General features: G+C 46.8%; 1 protein-coding gene across 1 annotated transcript; it reads left to right on the top strand.

Moving 5' to 3' along the window:
- Positions 1 to 1,943: 1,943 nt before the first annotated feature.
- LOC144109609 (uncharacterized) lies at positions 1,944 to 19,115 on the top strand. The gene is made up of 9 exons (XM_077642428.1): positions 1,944 to 2,034; positions 5,237 to 5,373; positions 7,323 to 7,426; positions 9,299 to 9,319; positions 9,427 to 9,453; positions 10,349 to 10,369; positions 11,738 to 11,878; positions 15,302 to 15,504; positions 19,083 to 19,115. The coding sequence occupies exons 2-9, from the start codon at positions 5,288 to 5,290 to the stop codon at positions 19,113 to 19,115; spliced, it is 636 nt and encodes a 211-aa protein (XP_077498554.1). The 5' UTR covers positions 1,944 to 2,034; positions 5,237 to 5,287.
- Positions 19,116 to 19,130: the final 15 nt, after the last annotated feature.

The following is a 19,130-nucleotide window of genomic DNA, read 5'->3' as shown; positions in this document are numbered from 1 at the left end:
TCGTGACAAATGCTTAGGAGAGGCTGAGGCTGGTGGGGTTAGCCTTCCGGATTCTGCCGGCAATTGGTCCACCGTACAGTGACATTTAAATGGTGAATGTGGACCACGAAGCAGGCACATACCTTACATCTGGCTGATCTGCATGGCTGAAAGCACAATCACTTAAAACAGTCAATACTAAGCTCCTGCTGTCACCATGTGGAGTCCAAAACCGAATGCTAATCAAGTTCCAGGATCGAGAATCAACCAGATCATCTCATTCATTGTGATGGCCGGATTGTTCTGTTCTATCCTTTTTTTTCGACATGCGCTAAACGCATCGCTCAGGTCATCAGCCTTTTATCGGGAGTATCACGATAGCCTCGAGTAATATTATGGATCAGAAGACAATGAAGCAGGTAGAGGCTCACAACAGAGCGGTCACTTAGGCCAGCTGGACATTAAGTCATTTGTCGTGTCGGTCGATTCTATGGCTTGCCTGCGTGCGAGAATACCCTTTGATAAACTCAATAAAGCGAGACTCAAGGCAGGGAGGAAAGCGGCCGCTGCGCTGGGGAGTCATTCCTCGCGTCGCTTGCTTGTGCGGCGAATGAGCACAGCGGGCTCTGCGTGCCTTTCACAGTAGTTGAAAACCAGTTCTCTTTGGTGAGAGAACACTACTTAACGATACGTAACCGGATTACCAAGTTTGCGTAAAGGTTGAGCTCATTTGTTATATTTATCTCGTTCCTGAGGTTCAAGCAACCGCCGTCGGCGACCGCAGCGCCACCTGACACCTACCTAGGTTGGCAGGTGTCAAAGTGGAGAAAGAAACTCCTCCTCTCCTCTTTTAGAGGAGAAATGGGAGAGGGAAAGTGCGAGACGGCAGAGGAAGAGAGCGCGGGAGGCGACAGGTTGGGCTATTGGCTTCAGCGTCCGCCTAGGCTTTGGAAGGGCCCTTAGAAAAATTTCTTTAGGCAGTCTATACACTGTCCGTAGACTTCTGTCGATAAACTCTATAGATTCTCTATATACAAACCCTAGAAAGCTGTCTATAGGCAATACAAATTCTATAGACAGCCTACAGACAATCTATAGATTTATGCCCATACACTTTTGGTAGTCTTTCGTTATAGACAGTCTATAGAATATGAATAGAAAAAAATAAATATCTATAGGGAGGCAACAGAGTGTATAAGGAGTCTATAGACTCTCTACAGACCATTTTTGTAAGGGGGGGGGGGGGGTTCCATACTAGAGCCGGAGAAGACTAGGTGCGAACGTCCCCCATGCAATGGGTGCATATATTCGCGTTGCGTCATTTTTCTTTGTCGCCATATTAACGCGATAGCGTTAGAGGCCCCGTTACGAAGAAAATCCGGCGTCGGCGTTGTGGGCAATGAGCAGGTTGCCCCTGACACCTACCCCCGGGAGGAGCAAACTAGGAGGGCAACCTAGGTCACGTGACCTTGTCAGGTCACCAGAAAACTAAACACACTGGTAGGTGTCAGATAAATTAATGATTGATCGCAAGAGGTTGCTTGCGAAGAAAAACTTGGACGAACAAGACCCACCGGGGGCGCAGGGCACCATTGTGCAATTCCCCATATAGGGGCATTCACTCACTAACGCTATCGCGCCATATCCTTAAAGGCGGGACTTAAGTGTCCACTCCATTTTTTTCTTTTTGATTTTTCATGCGACCCCATTCAGCGGACACGTTGTCGGTAGCTTTGATGCTCTTTCGTGCACAAATTGATTTTTCTTCTTCCCGATAAACGCTTAGTTGTGCGTAAGCGCTGGTGTTTCTTTTTTTGTTTTTGCTCAGTTGTGCTCTTCAACTATGACTGTTATCAAATCTCAGTATTCCTGCACTAAAGGGAAAATGTAGATGTTGCGACAAAGGCAAGGAAGAAGGGAATTGTGGGCACATGACTTCGATGACGAGATAGGAGCGCACCAAGAAGACGACGAGGTCCGAAGCCCGGCGGCCAGATTCATCTTCAAGGGCGTCGCCAACGCTGTCCCAGCTCAAACCTCAGAGCCACCTCCGTGGTAAGAGCCAGTTCTGTAGTTTTCCGACGCCGCTCAGTAGATGTCTTGAAAAAGTGGCACTCGGGTTGTGAGCGGCGCATGTGCTGATTTAAACTGAAACCTGCTCATTTAATCGTTCCACCTGTGAGTTAAGCTAGTTTCAGTGGCCAGTGCATGGCCCCTAAAGGCTCCGTTCAATTCCTCCTTGATGAAGTTGCACAAAAAATGGACAGAACGGTTTCCTAGGCTTTTCCATCAGCGCGCTTTAAATTTCACGTTTGTACTCTTGTGTCCTGACCATTCATACGTTGACAACACCTGTAAAGGAATGAAAATGTTTGCTATAGCGGTCACGCATTCGGTGTTAGCGGGCTAGCGATGCTCAGTGGGTGCGGCAAGGAAAGAGTTAACATTGTGGACGCAAACTGAACATTGCAACATTCCTCGCATGCAATGAGCAGCGGCCGAGGAATATGAACGAAACATAATGCGCTGGGTTCTAAAAATTCATACGTAGAAACACGCGACACACGCGATGGGCTGCTCATAAAAACACAAAAGCCTGTTTTCAAATAGATAACAAAGTTTTTTTCCGTTAACTATGGTATGGGTAGAGTTAGCGTGTCTTCTTATTTACTTGCTTTGCAAGCATGCGTGTAGCTACAATGTGTGGTGGGGCCCGAAGTGAGGTTACAGAGGCGAGGCTCCGGGTTGAATGGTAGACGCGAGACCAAAGCCTTTATTAGACGAGGATGCGGGATTCGCTATGCATATATATAGTATATATATATATATATATATATATATATATATATATATATATATATATATATATATATACTTCAGTCACGTGACACTATTAATCCAATTACATAGTACACATCCGCACAGACAGGTCACAAGAGAATCCACTAAAACGGAAACCAAAACTAAATGGCACATAGGACTCAATGCCCTGATGTGCTTACATAACTACTTCATAACAAACAAATGACTCGCAAACTTACAACACTGATCCTGAAAGTATTAGTAGGTTAAAATGCGGACGCATAAGCAGCAAGTAGAAATTTCACAATTAAAGTAGAAACTGGCCATTTTTACAGTCAATTTTTAGGATGCTTTTCAGACAAATTTGAAAGATAAAAAAAATTCTCCGCCGCTGGATAATTATGTGCCCCGCATGCAGTTCAAAGTCACAAGAATTAATCTGCAAGTGAATTGACTTCGTGAAGTAGTTGCGCAGTTGTAAGAGGCACCGTTCCTCCCCCCCCCCCCCCGCCCCCCAGGTCCTAGAGCCTAACGTTCGCGCTAGCGCCGAAAGAGCCCTCTACTCTGCTTGCTTTTGCGCGATGTCTAAAAGCGTACAATAAGCACCGCACTGAAGAAACGCTTCGTTATATGGAGTTGTCGTTGTAGACCTCTATAAATTTGCATGCAGAACACGTTTATTCAGGTTAGTGCTTCAAAATAAGCAGAGCTCTGGGTGAAGTTCGCGTTTACGCAGCTAGGGAACGATTGTTGAGACGGCTGGTAAATGTGCTCAATGTGTACAAGAAGAGCTCATGAACATTACCACTATGCATGAGACCCTGGAACAGAGCCTGCAAAATATTATCAATTTTTAAAGACCTTGAGTTTTAAACTCCCAGGTCAATTGGTCTCCGGGTAGTGGCGGTTTTTGGAAGTAGTTTTTTAAGGTGTTAACGTCACAAGCACCGGTGACGCCATGGTAAGCGACAGATGGCGCAGCCCTGCCATTCCCTGCAAGCATGACGTCACGGCTATATTTCTGGTTGGGGAACAGTCGTCCTGGGGCCGTCGGGCGTTGCCGGATGGCCACAGCCGGAACCAAAGGCGAAAGGGGCGGCCAGCGTGCGCTGCCCATGCTTCGGACGAGTCCCGTGATCCCGCTGTCGAATCACTGCTACCATGGCCGGCATTAAGCAGAGGGCTTCTGCACAGGGAATACTGGTAGGGTTCGAAACCCATCACAGGGGTCACGTGGAAAAATGGTTCCTTGAGATCCAGGTCCATGATCCACGTGGATCGAGAGTGCTGAAAAGTACACATGTCCTTGAGCTGACGGGCGGGTAAGGGGTGCGGCCACCAGATATAAACAAACCGGGTGTCGATGCATAACGAGCTCACGGGCATGGCGCAGTCTCAAAACCTCTCATTTTTTTAATTTCTTTTGTAGCGATAGCTACATTACGGTAGCATTTAGAGCCTTCAGCGCGGCGGCGCAGCCACCCCGTGGCTGCGACGCCACGCTGTCACGTGGTTGGTCACGTGGTGCGGAGCAGCTGACGGCGGCGCGGCTGATCACGTGGTTCATCCCGTGGTTGGTCACGTGACCAAGTTCCACTCAGCCATCTGTAGCTATCGCGTCACTCCAGGTTTAACCAGAGGTAAACCATGGCCAATCTTTCTTCTTTTTTTTGGGGGGGGGGGAGGCAGCTTAATGTATGAAATAAGGGGCGGGAAGAAGAGGACCGTCATCGCCAGTATTTCGCTGTTCAAGAAGCTAGCTCAAAAGATCTGGTGGGATGATAAGTGAAGGATTACCTATCGGTCATCTGGTTTAATTTACCCGGTGAATACCGTTTCATAGCCCCTTTTATTGGCAGAAGCAGGAGTATGCCATCTATATCGCATCGTGTACCTGTACGGGTGAAAAAAGAATCTGTAGCAAGCTTGTGTCAGCTCTTCGGCACAGCTTAAACCTCACGTAGAAAGATCCCTGCAGAAATTGCCCAAGATGCTGAAGCAAGCCTTCTGTGACAAGCCTTGGTCTTTTAAAAGAAGAGATCTTGCCTGGACAGCTTTCTTCAGCGAGCAGTGGCGCATATTGTTTTGATGCGAACCGCTGCTCCAAATTGTAAGGCAACTACAGTCACCGCACTGCTTCCAATGGTAGGGATGTCCAGTAAACTCGTTGACATGCTTTACGGGGGTCTTTGGCAGCTGTTTGAGCACTTCATCACATAGCAGTTGTTCTTTGACCTTGTTTGGAACTTAGGTTAGGCAATAATCTCGATTGATAGCGATTATCATTCACCGCGCCCAACTGTCCGTAAACACGAGGTAGCGGGCGACCATAATGATCGAGGCGAGTGGGCCTCAAGCAGGCAGCGCCAGTCATCACTCGAAGCTCTCTCAAAAACTATTTCGTGGGCCTAAAGACGACACCGTGCCTTCTTTTCTTTTCTTTGCGTCTCTGCAGCGTCATTAGTCCTGTGTCTGCCTGGTTGAAGAAATCCTAAGAGGCACCAAGATGGCGGAGTTGTCAATGATGCGCTCCAGCATGATGCGGTCCGGCATGCGGTCAGGGATATCCAGGATCGCCATCCAGCAGCCACGGTGTGTGATCCCACTTTCTATCGTGCTCTTGATGTCGTGGAAATTTACGGACTACACGCGACGTCATGTACATTGTATAAAAATCGTACAGAAATTACGTGGAATGCTTATGGACTCCTTACAGACAAGCTGCCGCGGTGGCTGAGTGGTTATGGCGCTCGGCTGCTGACCCGAAAGACGCGGGTTCTATCCCGGCCGCGGCGGTCGAATTTCGATGGAGGCGAAATTTTAGAAGCCCGTGTACTGTGCGATGTCAGTGCACGTTATAGAAACCCAGGTGGTCGAAATTCCCGGAGCCCTTCACTACGGCGTCTCTCATGGCCTGAGTCGCTTTGGGACGTTAAACACCCATAAACCAAACTTCTTACAGAGAAAGTATGGATTTCTGCATAATTTGCCATATCTTACGCACCCCATGTTTCCATAATTCCATACGAGCGGCTCATATAAAACGTTTCAGTACGGAATTGTTGGTTTTCAAAATGTCATGGGACCTTAGTTGTAGGATAATACCACACAAATGTACCAGATGTCGTCTCTGTAAGAACTTGTGGCAAAAAGAGACTCAAAGTTCTGTGTCTGCAGGACAAGCAATAAGAAGCAGCCTTTGCGTTGTGCTCAGCGCCAGTCGCCATAACGGTACAACTATTGACCAAAAGTGCTAGCGCGAAGAATCATCGCCTTTGCGTTAGTTGCAACACCAGTAAGAGAAACAGAGACGGTTGCGGTATCATTTAAACGAGGCAGCGACGCTGGGAAACGTGTTTGTGCAAAGCATGCACTGTGTCTTTCAGCAATATCTTTATAAATATGTCTGATAGTGAACTCGTTGGCTATCTAAATCTACTTCAGGGCAAAGGCGTTTGCGGAAATAATGCCGAATGACTGTCTTTATCAGGCCACGGCAACCTACTAGGTAGAAATTAGAGAGTTTTAGCATACCGGAGACGTAAATCGGTTTTACGTAAGGGATCTGCGCATGCGCTATGGCAAATGCGTGGCCGGGTAGGACTACTGCGCATGCATAGTAGGGGTCCGGTAAACCGGTATACGTATCCTCTAGTACTTCACTAAGCATTCACTAAGCAGCTGATCTTCCGCTACGCTGGCAGTTTGTTTTCTTATTTTTAAGCGTGGTTCGTCACAGAGGGAGGAAGTTATTCCTCCCGCTAACTACTTGTTCTGGGGAACCCTTAATTTTAATTCAATGTATAACACAAATGCCTGCAAAATAATTGTTAAAAAGCACAATTTTACACATGCGACACATTACCGGCAAAGGATTTTCTGGCGTGCCTTGCATGAGTTTGGAAGCGTCACGTATAAGTCAGATTTTTTTTTTCAAAATTCACTTGAGGTTTTAGCGCGCACAAAGCTATAAATTTAAATGTTGTTCCTGGTGCTGAACAATGCCCTAACTAAAAGCACGCATTCACGCCAACCTATTTACTCCTCCCAGATCTGCCGGCACCGCAAAATAACTGTTAAAAAAGCACAATTTTACACATGCGACACTTTACCGGAAAAGGATTTTCTGGCGTGTCCTGCATGAGTTTTGAAGCGTCACCTATAAGTCAAATTTTTTTCAAATTTCACATGAGGTTTTAGCGTGCACACGGCTATAAATTTAGATGTTCCTGGTGCTGAACAGTGCACTAACTGAAAGCACGTATTCACGCCAACCTATTTACTCCTCCCAGATCTGCCGGCACCGCAAAATAACTGTTACAAAAAGCACAATTTTACACATGCGACACTTTACCGGCAAAGCATTTTCTCGCGTGCCCTGCACGAGTTTTGAAGCGTCACCTATAAGTCTGATTTTTTTTTTTCAAATTTCACATGAGGTTTTAGCGCGCACAAAGCTATAAATTTAGATGTTGTCCCTGGTGCTGAACGGTGCACTAATTTAAAGCCCGTATTCACGCCAACCTGTTTACTCTTCCCAGATCTGCCGGCACCGTCTGCATGCAGTACATCGTCGTGCTTCTCGTCATCTTCATGACCATGTTCATAGTCGGCATCGGAGTCTATTTTGCCTTCATCAAAAAAGGTGAGTGGTTGAGATATGTCCCCGCAGGCACAGGCTTACTACTTCAATGTCTTTATCCGGCATTTCCATGCACATTAGGTGTGTCTTCATGCTTTCAAATTTTTCCTTCGATTAGTTCCAAACCATAGCTTCTTGTTAGTATGTGCTTGCTTTGCCTATTTGATGTCTGCGCGAATTGCCTCCGTATTTTCCGCTATTAAAGTCGTGTAGTCCGCAACCTTGCTTCTATGTAATCACTAGTACACTTGACCACACAATAGAAGGAAATAGAGGGTTCGTTATGAGGTACAGAGGTGGTCAAAAGTTCCCAGGCCACAGGGTCTGTTTTTCTTCGGTATATTTAGGCACTTATGATGCCGATAAAGTTATCAAGGATTTCAGAGATGAGAATGATACTTCTACCTTCTAAAGATATTTTGAGCTTCGGTTGTATCGTAACTACCTAACTATATATGCTGCTCAAAAGCGGACCCTGTGGCCTGGAAACTTTTGAGCGACACTTTACATAAAGGAAGCCAACAGTCACCGAATCCAAAGAGCATAGCGAATGTTTCTTTTTCACTTAATATGTCGTGTTAATAAATGGGCGACGAATAATGTGGTTTCTAATCGCTTAAGGATAATTTATTAGAAAGCAGGAGAAGAAAACAACCATATACTGCCGGTGAGATTCAAACCAATGACCTCCGAATTTCGCGTCCGGTGTTCTACCAACTGAGCTACGGCGACGGCTGTCCCATCTGCTTTTGGGGCCTTAAAAAGAACCTTAAATGGAACCTCGAAAGTCTCCACTAGCTCCGTACTCATCCGTAAGGGCGGACGTAGTACGTCCCGTATTACCGCGAGTGACACACAGGAACGTGGTCGAACGGTGACGGCGGAAGCAACGGCGGCGTGTGGCTCGTTTACACTATTGATAAATACCCTCGCAAGCAGAATATTGGACACCTGCCACCGTAGCTTAGTCGCTAGAGCACCGGATGCGAAATCGGAGGTGGCGGGTTCGCATCCCACAGGCGGCATGCGGTTTTGCTGTGTTCTACTTTGTAATAAATTTTCTTTAAGCGATAAAAGAATTTCATTACTGATCACCCGTTGATTAACATCACAAAATGAAGACAAAGAAATAAACTTAACGTGGATTAGCCCAGCTAATCAAGGATATACCAAGCGAAAGCGAGATTGAGGTCTGCAGTGGCTCACGGAGCCGGTTGTGCGCCTTTCCTTTCCTGAAAATGAACGGTCTTTGAAAAGTTGTCAACGCCAATGAACTCTATGAACGCCGTTGGCTCACTTGTTTTGTTTGATTTTTGAGGAAAGGGAATGGCACAGTAACCGTCTCACATAACTCGGTGGACACCCGAACTGCGCCGTAAAGGAAGGGATAAAGGAGAGAGGAAAAGAGGAAAGAGAAAACTGAAAATTTAAAGTTGGATTTTGAGGAAAGGCGCCGCGCTGCACAGCGGCGGAACACCCGTGGCTCGGTGCTACTAGTGACGCATGCGCAGTAGTGACTAGGGAGCGAGAGAGGCAGAGAAACTGCGCCATGCGTGACGTCACTCGTGCTCCGACACACGCCGACTCGCCCGAAGCACGGTGTTGACTAGCGTAGTGAAGTTTTTTGCTTCAAGAGCATCGCCTAAAGTTCTTGGTTTTGGTGACTTTTGACAATACCCACGCTGTTAGGCAGGATAGCCTATAACCTCCCGCACAAAGGAGGTACGGCCGCGCTGTAGATTTTCTATAAATTCGTGAAATTCTGGTTCTCTGTGCACATATTGCTTTGTGAGGACGCTTTCATTGAAAGTGCGCTCGTGCGATCACTTTTCGTGTCATTAATCTGAACTCATTTATTCTTTTTCTCCTGCGCAGACAAGGCGCCTGTGGAAGAAGGTATGGTAGATTATTCACTACGTCATTATTCCCGCTCACCGTTTACGTTATTGCACTATGAGAAATAAAGTTACAGCTATCGATTTTTTGGATTTTACATTCCTTAGAGGAGGAAGTCATTTCGTCCCAGAAATGTAAGTACATACGGCAATATTCTTCTGTGAAGGAGTCACAGCTATTTTGCCAGCAACTGGAGTGGATCCTCCTGGTAAACCTAGGACATATATATAAACAATGGGCGGAAGAGGATTAATTAAGGCTGATGATGGACTCGGGAGGATTTTGTAACGAGCAAAGAGACCAACAGAAACGTCTATAAACTGATTTTCTATCTTCGCTGAAAACAAGAATCCTTTAATGGTACATATTTTCAGCGCTTAGGCGGCAACTGGGAGTGGTTACAACGAACCGCATAATAATTTTTCCAAAGGAGCAAAATATCTGCCTTCACTTTCTCCGATGTTTTAATGCCAGCCGGTGGCGCCGATGCCTGCAGGCATCGCTTCGTTTTGCAACCTGCCGGGGAAAGTTGGGTGGGCGGATGAGATTAAGAAGTTTGCGAACGTACGGTGGTCGCAGCTGGCAAAGAACAGGGTTAATTCGAGAGACATGGGAGGGGCCTTTGCCCTGCAGTGGGCGTAGTCAGGCTGATGATGATAATGAAGAAGCGTTTAACAAGGCTGCTTGTATTTTGCCCTTGTCAAAGGGAATCTTTCGGTTTTCCTAAACGTTTCATAAAGTGAATGATTTACGCTGTTTACACTACCTCGCTCATTCGCGATAAACAGATCTTCGAAGTAATGAGTGAAAGAATTTTGACAGGCCGAACAGAAAGTGGTAAGGAAGACTGAAACTGGCCTCTGTGAACGAAGGCTGCGCTTGTGGGTGCTCGGGAAATCTTTAGCGCGATGACATCGTGTATGCATTCCAGGATAGGGAATCGCATTGGGAATTTTTCGATGCACTGAAAAACCAGCGTCGCGGAAGGTTTTGTGGGACATCTCAGTGAAGGTACTTTTCTTCCCGCAGGCAATGAAGTGACCTTCCTGCGTAAGTGTCCTAACAGCAGCCATGCTACGGTGCTCTGTGTATCTCCGAGCAAAGTTAACTGATTATGAGAGACTTTGCAACATGCTCCCTCTTGATAACTGCGCAGTAAAAAGTTTCTCCTTTTCTCCTCTGCTGCACAATCCAGATGGCGCGGCATGAATTTCTACAAGTGCGCTCTTATAAGGCACTCGCAAGCAAGCCGCGTCTTTGCGCTGCTCGATGCGCGAGAGTGTGCGAAATAGCTTAATTTCGACACAGCATTACGGGTCGAGAATATCATGCGGAAAGGTCAACAAAGCTATTTACTCCGAGGTTAGCCAGGCCTGCATTGTGGGGGTGAGGGTATGGGTAATGGAAGGACTGAATTGCAGTGATCTTTCAGAATAGGGAGGGCTCCAGATTAGCATAGGTTTCGGGGCAATTTGGGCACGCAGGAGAGGTTCGTAGACGGTTGAAGAAAGAACGGGCTGGGGTGCGGAGTGCATTTAAATAGACGAGCTGGAGAATTCGTAGATACGTGGTGGTGAGATATTTACCAGGAACAGAAAGGATCTCTTATGACGCACCGAGGTTGAACCTTATCCACGGCGGCTTCATTCAGATGTAGGCTTATTGCTAAACGCCTATTTACTGTGGGACGCCAGTTCCTGACAAAGAAATTCAGGTTGTTGCGTTAATCCGGAAGCCTCCCCAACGGCGCCTCTTTCTACCAGCTTCATTTCACTTCTTGCTTCGCCCTTGCCTTCGCGGCGTGGTTCAGGTGTCCACCGGAAGTGATGCGCAGTGCGAGATCAGTTCAATTCTAGGATTTGTCCTTATATAGGTGGCATCGTATTCAATTGGAAAACCATGCCCCAAGAACTGGAATAAAATATCAGTTTCTCATTTACAATATAAAAATCTTTTAACTTCCATTATTATTATTATTTTTTAATAAACACTTACTACTACAATATGAAATATTCTAGTTTTTCTCGCGAATGATGTGGTAATGAAATATGCTGTATTGAGCGTCATCTTGTATAAGGAAAAGAAAGATGATTTTCATCGGGTTGTAGACGGGTCTGATGGGAGAATTCTGATTGCAGAACAAGAAATGGAGAGCTGGTTTCTGCACTTAAATGACGTTGCAGCTGTAAGAAGCTTCATTGCGCTACCTAACATGAAGCTCTTCTAAACGGCAGTGCAAAAAGACAGAAAACTGTGCTGTCCACCCTATGTTTAACCCGTATCCTTGAAATTCTTTCATTGGATGACTGAGCCTGGGCGCTTTACATTGAAAATATACCCTCGGATATGTCTCAAATTACTTCCCTGCCTGTTCTCGCTCTAACTTTAAAAGCAGAAGCCGAGCAATTATCATTGCAGCCAACAAAGAGGAGCCGCCGCTGATCTGCTCCCTGGACGGACGCTACTGGGTGCGCTCCGTGGAGCAGCTCTGCTCTCACCTCGTCTTCCTCTCGGCTTCGGTGGACATGGCTAAGAAAAAAGCCACCCCTGCAAGCGGAAGTAAGAGAGCGTCATTTCATTTTCCTCGAAATTAGTAGGAATAACTAGAGTTACTCGTGTTTTGAGGTTTTGTTCCGACAGAGAGCATGTATTTTTGCAGTCGCACTTCGACACAGGCAGCTGCGTTTCCTCAGTATTCTCCTGTTCAGCATGCGGTCGTGGTGGATGTGACGGGGGTGACAGAGGTGGTAATATTTCCATTCAACCTGGTGTGAAAAAATATTTGGTGGGCACTTGGTTTGATGTCGTGTGCGATGCGATAGCACAGAGCCACTAGGCACTTGAGCGGAATACACTTCCGGTCTGATGACGTTTGTTGCCGTTTAGTTGATGTCACTTTAGGTATGCTGACGTCACTTCCAGTTTAACTGCGGTCAGCTGCGATCTAGTGACGTCGCTCACGCTTTATGTCATGAGTCATTACTGGCCCTATTACTCATACACACAAAGAAAGCATCAGTCTTTTCCAGCCTGGTGATATGACTTCCAGACTATGTCGTGATTCATAAGTCATGACTGCTCATATGACTCCACATACACAGTTGCCCCACACAGCATCGAGGCACTTCGATATACCGATACGACACTGTATACTGCCCAGCCTCCGGTGTAACATAATGGTCATACGCAAGATGGTCTGGCGGGCTCCTGATGCCTGATGACGCTTTACACTTCACCTGGTATTAATATCAAGCAATCAAAAGTAATGTACAGTACTCACGGATTGAAATAGGACATTCGGAGCGCGTGGCCGTCGCTTCATGGAGCGCCGCCCGTAGACGCTCATGGAACCAAGGTGGTGCATTGTGGTATGGCGTGAGAGGGAGAACATCTACGAAGCAGAATTGTTCCTTCCAGTAGCCAATCAGCCGGCCTGTGGTTTACCACATGCCTGCGTGGCACTGCAAGGCTAGCGCTCCGAATGTCCTATTTCAATCCGTGAGTACTGTACATTAGTCAAGGCAGCACACAACAGTTTATGCTAAGCAGCGATCCGCTGGAATTGACTAGGGAATACATGTCTCACGGGAAAGTTGTGAGCACAGCTCCTGAGCACGAGCGGCCAGCAGCTCGGGGAATAGAAATGAGGTGGAAGGAATCACTCAGGCACTGCCAAGTCATGAAAAGCAGCTTAGCGGGATCCCTAAACAGCACAGTGTACAACAGTCGCACCTTCCGTACACTCACCAGTGGGGCGGAAGCCTGAGTGATAAAATAACAAAGCTTGAAATAAAATTTAGGACTACGCGCCAAGCTTCGGAAATGAAAGTGGTAGTGATGCAACGAGCGTCTGTCCACGGCCGGCCCTGCAATGCCTGCCTGCCAACTCTTAGTGCAAGATCTTAACAATTTCTGGAAGGCAATGCACAAGGTACTTCCGGTCCGCGGCAGCGCAGGTTGGCACGAGGTTTGCTTTCATCTCTCGTTCCATCTCTCTATCACCCTCTCGCTCCTATAGTGCTCCTCTTCGCTCTCCTTTCCGGCACTCCCTATTCTGCAACTCTCTTTGTCATCCCTCCCCGCGTAGCTCGCGCTAATGCCCTCCATAAGTATTATGGGCAAGCCCACGATGCCGTTTGGGTAGATTCCGCATGTACAGCGCATGAAGCGGTAGCAGTTGCCCACAATCCAACCCTACCTCACCCCCTAACTCACCGTCTTCCCTCGGGCTCTACGCCTGAGGAGGCAGAGGAGACCGCCATCGCCCTAGCCCTTGCACATTCGGACGCCCAATACATCTTCAGCGACTCCAAAACGGCTCTGTCCAACTTTGCCAGGGGCAGGATTCACGCCCCTGCCTGGCAATTGTTGAACACCCCTACCCAAAATTTACCGCGCAGGGTAGAGCTTCAGTGGGTGCCGTCTCACTCTGGGAACCCTGGAAACAAGACTGCCGATAAATTGGCCCGAGGTCTGATTTGCCGGGCTCAGGAGAGTCTCGATCCAGGATTCTCGAGGGAGCGGGCGCACACCTTTGCGGAGCTCACGCAAATACCCCGTTTGGACCGTCGGACTTACCCTCCTCCCCACCCCTCTCTTACGCACTCCCAACCGATCCTCTTCAGACGCCTCCACACCCGCTCTCTGTCATCCCCTCAGCTTTTATCCCACAATTGCGGCACATCCCCTGCATGCTCCCTATGTGGTGACCCCCACGCCACACTCTCCCCATATCCTTTTCGGCTGCCCTGCTGACCCTCCACCGCGGGGACAGCACGCCATCTCGAGCTGGGAGGACTGGGAGGTCCTGCTTATGTCTGCAGACCCGACATCGCAGCCTGCTGCAGTGACTATGGCTGCCGACGTCATGTCCTGGCATGACCTACTTGATGCAGTGCGGGACCGCGCAGTGGCCCAGGGACCCAGCTGGGTCTAAAACTCACTTGCTGAATAAAGTTTTTCTGTCTGTCTGTCTCTTTGTCACTCTGTAGGGCAGCTTGGGCGGGATTCTCGACTTCTTGAAGTTTCCCCCAGAGTGGCAACGTTGGTTTTATGCTTTATGGTTTTATAGGGTTTTACGTTCCAAAGCAACTCAGATATGCGGGACGCCGGGCTCCGGAAATTTCGACCACCTGGGGTTCTTTAACGTGCACTGACATCGCACAATACACAGGCCTCTAGCATTTCGCCTCCATCGAAATTTGACTGGGATCGAACCCGCGTCTTTCGGGTCAGCAGCCGAGTGCCATAACCACTGAGCAACAGCGGCGGCGGATTTAATACAGTCAAAGAAAGTGGTGTCAGTCATGTTGCGAAACCTTGGTTGGCTCCGCAGTGCTATGCTTCTCAAACGCGCTCTTCGGCTTTTGTCCTGAAAGGTTAGTGAATATTTCGCTACCCCGTTTTGAGTTTGTTTCGCAGCCTCGCTATTTGGCTCCCAAGCGAATTCGAGCGCTGTATGAAGTCAGAACAAGTCATCTTTATTTCAACATCGCAGAGATGTAAGGGGCGCATCCATAAAGGAATTACCAACGCGAACTTATCGCACATTTCCAATAAAAGCTCTCTCTCACTGTGTTCTCCAGTTTCCAGCATGCATCAGTGAAAATGCGCGTGAGTGGAATTTGCATCACTGCCTTCTATCCAGGAACTAATAAGTATTTCTGCGTAACGCTACCAGTTTGTAACGAATGGTTCTTGAGAGGACAGAGATATATGAACGACTGAAGCAAACGCGAGTTATTCTAGCAGTAACCAATGTCATCTAATTATAAATTTAGGGAGTCAATGGCTAGTGAACACGGCGTTCCCGATGGGACATTATAACGAATTTGGAAATACTCCTCTGTAGTGACGAAAATTTAGACAATAGCTTATGTGGAATCATGCAAAGCGTAGTAAAATGAAAACAAAGTGTTCCGAAAAAGTTTATTCAACGCACAAAGTTGAGCATTAAAATTACGCGTGCTCTCAATTTTCCAGCCGACCAGGTGTTCAAGAGGTTCAGGGGCCTAAGTAGACAGGCGGGCACAATCAAGAAGCTCGTGAGTTTCCCCCTGGCCGAGATCAACCAGATGGTCATGGCCGACGTAGATGCGAGCTTCAGCTCTATCCGCGACGGCTGGCTGGACGGCATCGACATACGATACATCCGTGGGGACGAACAGTCTCTTGACCTCTTCCAGGTACGAGTCAGAGGTGAATCGAATGAAGGGGTCAGAGGTAGCAGTGAGGTCATCCTTCCTCACCTTTCCTAGAAATAGGTTCTATTGTCCATTTTAAGACTGCAAACCAGGGGAAAGGTTGTAGTTGGTGCGAGGAGATGTTTAAAAGAAATTGGAGAGGACACCTAAGCTCCGGCTTAAGGGTATGACGCGATAGGGTAGCGAGTTGGGCTTTCCATTCTGAGCAGTACTACGACAACTTTTAACGATCGTGTTTTTTCATTATTTCCATTGTTTCACATTATTAATTGATCAATTACACACTCTAATTTTTTTAATGAGCATAACGAAGCATTGGCTTTTTATTCTGAGCATTTAGACACCTTTGAAACCCCATGTTTAAAATTTTGTATTTCTTGAAATAATTAATTACAATGATTTCATAAACTCGTCGTCGCCTATCACACAACGATGAATCATCAATCACTAAAACAACAAATTACCATGATGCGATTTTTTTTTACACCTTTCGACCGAACGAGCTGTAGGAGCTATCGCGTAAAAAGAGATCGACACGAGACCAATGTCTCTTTTCTTAGGCTGTTTTTGCGTACTGCGAGCGCGCTGGATTCTAGACAAGGTGTTCCAGTCCTGATGCGGTAATTTTACGGAGAATGCATTTAATGGCTGATCCCGAGGTTTTATGCCCACAGTATTCTGACCGAAAATTGTGCAAATTCGTCCGAATTTACACAATTTTCGTCCTCTTTAAGAAGAGAAAAAAATTACTGCGGAAGTCCGAACAGAACTCGCCATCTTATCCCAGTCATCGCTATCTAATGATACAATTCTTATATTCCCAGGTAATACCGAAACATTACAACAATGATAAACTTTGGTTTTGGTGAAGCGATATTTGAATGTTATTAATGCTGTTCTTTACTAACTTTCCTTTAATGCTACAATTAAACTTAGTAATTAAATTTTCCTAACAATTAGTGAACCTTTAAACAATATTAGAGTATTTCATGGCCAGCGCCGCAGCTATAGTCACATGCATCCAGAAACACCGCCGTAAACAGTGGCGTTCGTGGATAGTAATGTCCTCACTCTGAGTCTTGAGACAGATGCCGGAATTTTCGCATTTTAATGCGAATACTGCTTACGCAGTAGAATAACATGTTGCACAGTACGCATGAAGTAATAAATGACCTACCTATAAATGACAAGTAGACTGCATGGCAAAGTTACAGGGCATACTTTTGCCCATTGTTTCGTTTTGCTGTTGCGGAAAATTTTTAACCTTGGCTGAATCAGGGATGCAGGCGACCTTTTATATCCGGTTCCGCTATTGGTGACATTTAATTTTTGTATTGAAAATGTGCTAAAACGGCCATTGAGGGTACTGCACGGTGAGGGCCCTTACAAAAAATGGTCTATAGACAGTCTATAGACTTCTTATAGACTCTACTGCCTTCCTATAGATATTTCATTTGGCCTATTCATAGTCTATAGACGGTCTACTAAAAGTGTATGGCCATAAATCTATAGATCGACTATAGGCTGTATGCAGGATTTCTTTCGCCTATAGACTGCTCTCTAGGGTTTGTCTATAGAGAGTCCATAGAATTTATAAACAGAAGTCTATGGACAGTCTATAGAGTGTCTAAATAAACTTTTGTAACACTGAAAAGTAGGAACATAATACATAACATAACCACAAAAAATTAGGGGCGACCTTTCGGACTGGTGCCAAATAAACGCAATAACATTCTTCTTTAACTCGCCAATTATAATTATATTTCAACTCTGAGCACATTGTCTTTCACTGCCACAATCTACTCCACTTCTAATTCTATTCCAATTTTGACTACGCCACTAAGCGAAAATTTGTAATATTGTTAGATGGCGACGAGTCCTCATACCCCTACCCTCGCTTTGTCACAGCGGTTAAGCGATCCGCCACTGCACTGGCAGGTGGCTGTTTCAAACACAACCACCGGTGTGGCTTGTGAGACCCAGGTCGCTATCCGCGAGCTCCCGCAAGCCTCATTTTTGCACAGATAGTTCTTCGATCGGCTGTATGTTTTTTGCACGTAGGTGTACTGTTGTTTGAGTCATTTTCATTTTTCCGAGTCATTCATCGTCCGACGTATCCCGCTTTTCCCCTAGAAGTGGAGAGGGGAATTGTGGGACGGTGGACATGTGGTGGGCGGTGAGACGCCAATCCCCCTAAACGCGACTTAGCAGGCGCAGGCTTCACATAGACGCGGACGCCGCCGGACAGTCTTCGCCTTCATGGCCTTCTTAATGCTGCCACACTAAAATGCTAGAACCAGAGTACTTCAGCGACACTTATAGAGTCAGCTTGATATTCCCCCCCTCCCCTCACTCCTCCTCCATTGCGAATACTCCACTAGAACGTCTTCAGTATGAATAATTGATGGCGTTATAATAGTGATGAAGGTGACCAGCGTCATTATTAACGCGACAGAGTTCAGGTTCCCGTTCAGCAGAAAAACCGGAGTCGTCGGCGGCGTTTTGAGCGAAAAATCCTCAGAACATAGGGAAAATTGCACAATTTTACCCCATCCTTCCCCGTCACTGAACATGGAACGAACACACGTCCTTACCCAATTCCAAACCGACACTCTCCTCACCCCACTAATGGTCTACAACTTCGGATGGCGGGGCACAGCTCACTGTCCCAACTGTCCAAAGGTGAAGGCAGACACAGAACACGTTATCTACGCATGTAAGACTGTCATTACATCTCCTCATTTCCCTTACCTTCATTCCCCTCCTTCCTGGAGTGATTGGCTTCACTCGGGATTGGCAAATTATTAGTGGGCCTTATAGTGCTGGCCTTTCCTCCTGCTCCTCCTCCTCCTCCTCCTCCTGAGAAGGAACCTATACTCCGTTTCAAACATCATGTGCAAGGCTGTCAAAGCTAGCGCTCTTGTTTACGCTGCCTGCGTCCGCGACGAAAAAGTAGTGCGCTATTAGTGATAAGCGAAACATAGTGAATAATTTGCTTGTAGGCTTACCACGTGACACATTTGATATGATCTTGATTAAATGCACTGTTATTGCTGATAACATGCTCTCGCGTTCTTGTGTCATAGACCACTCGGGCACAGAGCAAGCGCGGAGTAATACGGCGTCCTTTATTTTCCCGTCCGGACTACTTCCGTATACCTTTCACAGCGTTGCACCTGATGTATGAAACAGAGTATAGATGGGCCACCTAGGTCATGTGACCTTGTGGCGTCATCACAGCCTGCCCACCAGATTTTGGGCGAACTGGCTACCGTGGCAGTTGGCAATTAAAATAATAAGTGGATGCGAAAGGTATCTCCGGAAGAACAAGCTGGTTCGCACAAGACGCACCGGTGGCAGCACCTGCCATCGCAAGGCCCTGGCGCATCGCTTAACCAACCGCTGCCCCTTTGCGCCAGAAGTGGTATGAGGGAACCCCAAGGATCTCTGAATGTAATGTTGAAAATCACGAATTCCGCTATATAGGCACTAACCCGTTAAAGGTATCACGTCATACCCTTAACGCCGAGCTTAAGTGTCCCTCCCATTTTTTTTTACAGGAACCTTTCTCTGGGGATGCTCCACAGTTATAAGAGTTCCTTAATTCT

The sequence above is a fragment of the Amblyomma americanum genome, chromosome 11 (genome assembly GCF_052857255.1).
Source record: "Amblyomma americanum isolate KBUSLIRL-KWMA chromosome 11, ASM5285725v1, whole genome shotgun sequence".
NCBI lineage: Eukaryota > Metazoa > Arthropoda > Arachnida > Ixodida > Ixodidae > Amblyomma > Amblyomma americanum.
Note: the sequence above shows the minus strand (reverse complement) of the source record. Positions and strands in the feature narration are given on the sequence as shown.